This window comes from Sitodiplosis mosellana, unplaced genomic scaffold (assembly GCF_009176505.1).
Source record: "Sitodiplosis mosellana isolate CC-2019 unplaced genomic scaffold, AAFC_SMos_1.0 Smas_scaffold_547, whole genome shotgun sequence".
NCBI lineage: Eukaryota > Metazoa > Arthropoda > Insecta > Diptera > Cecidomyiidae > Sitodiplosis > Sitodiplosis mosellana.
Window position 1 is genome coordinate 1 of NW_022595789.1, and position 2,844 is coordinate 2,844.

General features: G+C 38.4%; 1 protein-coding gene across 1 annotated transcript; it reads right to left on the minus strand.

Moving 5' to 3' along the window:
* Positions 1–44: 44 nt before the first annotated feature.
* Positions 45–2,207, minus strand: LOC129570886 (uncharacterized; the record flags this gene model as incomplete). The annotated part of the gene is made up of 2 exons (XM_055450610.1): positions 1,082–2,207; positions 45–952 (listed from the first exon to the last, which is right to left on the minus strand). Coding segments are annotated over exons 1-2 (2,034 nt in total), but the record flags the coding sequence as incomplete, so codon positions are not given.
* Between the last annotated feature and the right edge of the window lie 637 nt (positions 2,208–2,844).

Below are 2,844 nucleotides of genomic sequence, written 5' to 3' on the forward strand. Positions count from 1 at the left end.
TAGACAGTGCGCTGTTTCGTTGTGGTGCTTTCTTCTCGAGTTACGGCGTGATGTGGCACGTAGTAACCCTCGTTAGATGGTGATTTGCTTAAGCTCATGTGGTTGCACTCAAGATAATTCAACATATCGGCTTTATATCGTTCATAGTAAGTTGCATCCTTTTCAAATTTCTTTTCTAAGTGAAAAAAACGTCGTAATGCCATCTTACGAGAGTCACCGAGAAAGTTTTCATTATTGCGATCCATGTTAAATGGGAGAGACACTTGCACTTGGCCACTTGGCAATCGAATCGTCGTTTCATTGCACAACTTTACGCATTTCTCATGTTCTTCGCTCATGATTGGCTTTAAATTCACTTCTTCACTCTCCCAGAAACGTTTCAATGCTATATTTAAATCTTCATTGTCATCGTTATCATTTGTGTTCGCCAAGCGAGTTGTATGGATGCGAACGCTGTATTCTTTTGCTTTGCATGCAGCGCCGAATACAAGCCAGCCGAACGACGAATTTTGTGCTACTGGTTCGTGTAATTTGCCCTTCTTTAAACCATTTTCAACGATAATGCCGTAAATGTCCACACCAAACAGAATGTCAACCGCATTTGCTTGCATATACTCAGGATCTGCGAGTTGCAAACCGTTCAAATGTTTCCATTTATTGTGTTTTTCAAACTGTGGGCCGGCTGACATGATTGACCGCATTACAAGTGCTTCCATTGATATGACGAAATCGCTGTTTACTGCAGATTGCACTTGAATTCGGATTGATTTTGTTGCTTTTCCGAGTGGTTTATCATCAATTCCGAGCAATGGGACATTTGCCTTCTTGCGTGGAAGACGTAGAATTTGAACGGCTCTTTCGGACACAACAATTCCCTGTGACCCTTGATCGATCAACGCACGGAATAAATGATAGACCCCAGATTTATCTTGCACTTTCACAATGGCGGTCGCTAATAATTTTTGATTGGGCATAGATAAATCATTGACAGCACTTACGCGTTGGCTTGTTGTTACGACTTCTTCATGTAACTTTGTGCTGTGGAGACCATTGCATTTTTTGCAGCGAAACTTGGACTTACAATGTTCAATTTCATGTTTTTTCAAGCACACAACGCAAAGACCTTTTTCTATAACAAATTGCTTTCTTTGGGTGACGTTCCATGCGTTGAACGTGTCACAGAACAAAACATAATGCTCGCCCTTGCAAACTTCACATACATCTTTCTTGTTGATCGTATTTGGTACTCTTGTTGAGTGGAATTTCTGTGATGTTGCTTGTGAATTGCATGACATTTCTATTGGCGCTTTCATTATTCTATATTGAGTTTCGAGGAACTCCAACATTGTTGAATATTCGGGAATTTCTTTGGAGCCGCTGAGTTTTTTCTCCCAATCAATTGCTGTGTCTCTGTCCAATTTCGTTTGCAACACATAAACAATGAACGGATCCCAATCATCGATGCTCACATCGAGTGATTCTATGCATTGGAGAGACTCTTTTGTGGTATCAATCAAATTGCGAATGCTGCTTGCATTTTGTGTTTTAATGCTATCTTGGAAAATGAACGATTTCAAGCAGTTGTTCACAATTGCGCGTTTGTTATGATATTGTTCTTGCAGTATTTTCCAGGCGATTTCATAATTAACGTCGGAAGCAGGCAATTTGCTTATAGACCGAAACGCTTCGCCCTTTAAACTATCGCGCAAATAGTGCATTTTGCTTATTTTTGGTATTTTTTCATTTTGGTCGACAAGCGAAGAGAATGTGTCATAAAATGTAGTCCATTCCAATGCCTTTGAACCATCGAACTTTGGAATTGAAATCGTGGGTAACTTCACTTCTGAAGTTGTTGTGATGCTACGTGTTGCCATAGTCGAGCTTAACGATATTGTGTCGTTCGAATTTTCACCTAATGTGTCTTTAATCAATCCTATTGCCTTAATAAATGCTTCGGTTACATCTTCACTGTCGACCTCTAAATGGTCTGGATCATAATCATCATGATCTTCTATTTTTTCGATAATTGCCTCATATTTTTCATGCGTACCTTCAAGTTGTTTCATCCGAGTTGCTGCCATATTTGGCGTGGTTCCTTCTTTCATTTTTTCGGCATGACTCAAAATCGAACGGACCAGGTTGTCACGTTTAAGCAAGAGTTTTTTGTATTCTTTCGATGTGTTTTCAGTCGACTTTTTTGGAGCCATATTGCTAGGTTTGAGATTAATTGCTATGTGATTCAATTATTTTGATGCTAAAAGAGTGCTGTTTACCAAATGCTGTAAGCGAATGCGAGTGCGAGTGCGAAAAAGAAAAAATGCGGTGCGATGAAAATTTTAATCTCAACGAGTACCGAAAATAATTTGGAGCGCAATTCCAATTCTATTGCCCAGAAAATTCGATGCTAAATGCTAAGTAAATGCGATTTTTTGCTATGCGAAAGGGGTGCGAATTCGAATTTTAATGCTATGGAATGCTATCTGAAATTAAATCAGTACCGTTTTTATGCTGATCAAATATTCGATGCGAAACAGTGTTGCGAGTGTTATTCAAAATGCTGTAAGTGAATGAGAGTGCAAAAAAAAATGCGTTGTTTTTTATTCTCACAGTGTGAGTTTTCAGTTTTTATTTTAAATAAGATCAAATTTATCCAATTTCGATTGTAATCAATCACATTCAATGCGCCATCAAAATTGAACTCATTTCAACTTCAGATGCTGTTTAAATATTACGATTTTCTTTTGCGCCGAAAAGTATGCAAAAAAATGCTGAATGTGTGTTAACAAGTCTTGTAATATAAATGGATGTGACTTTGATGTAACTGAAAAACCCCGTTTGGTTTTG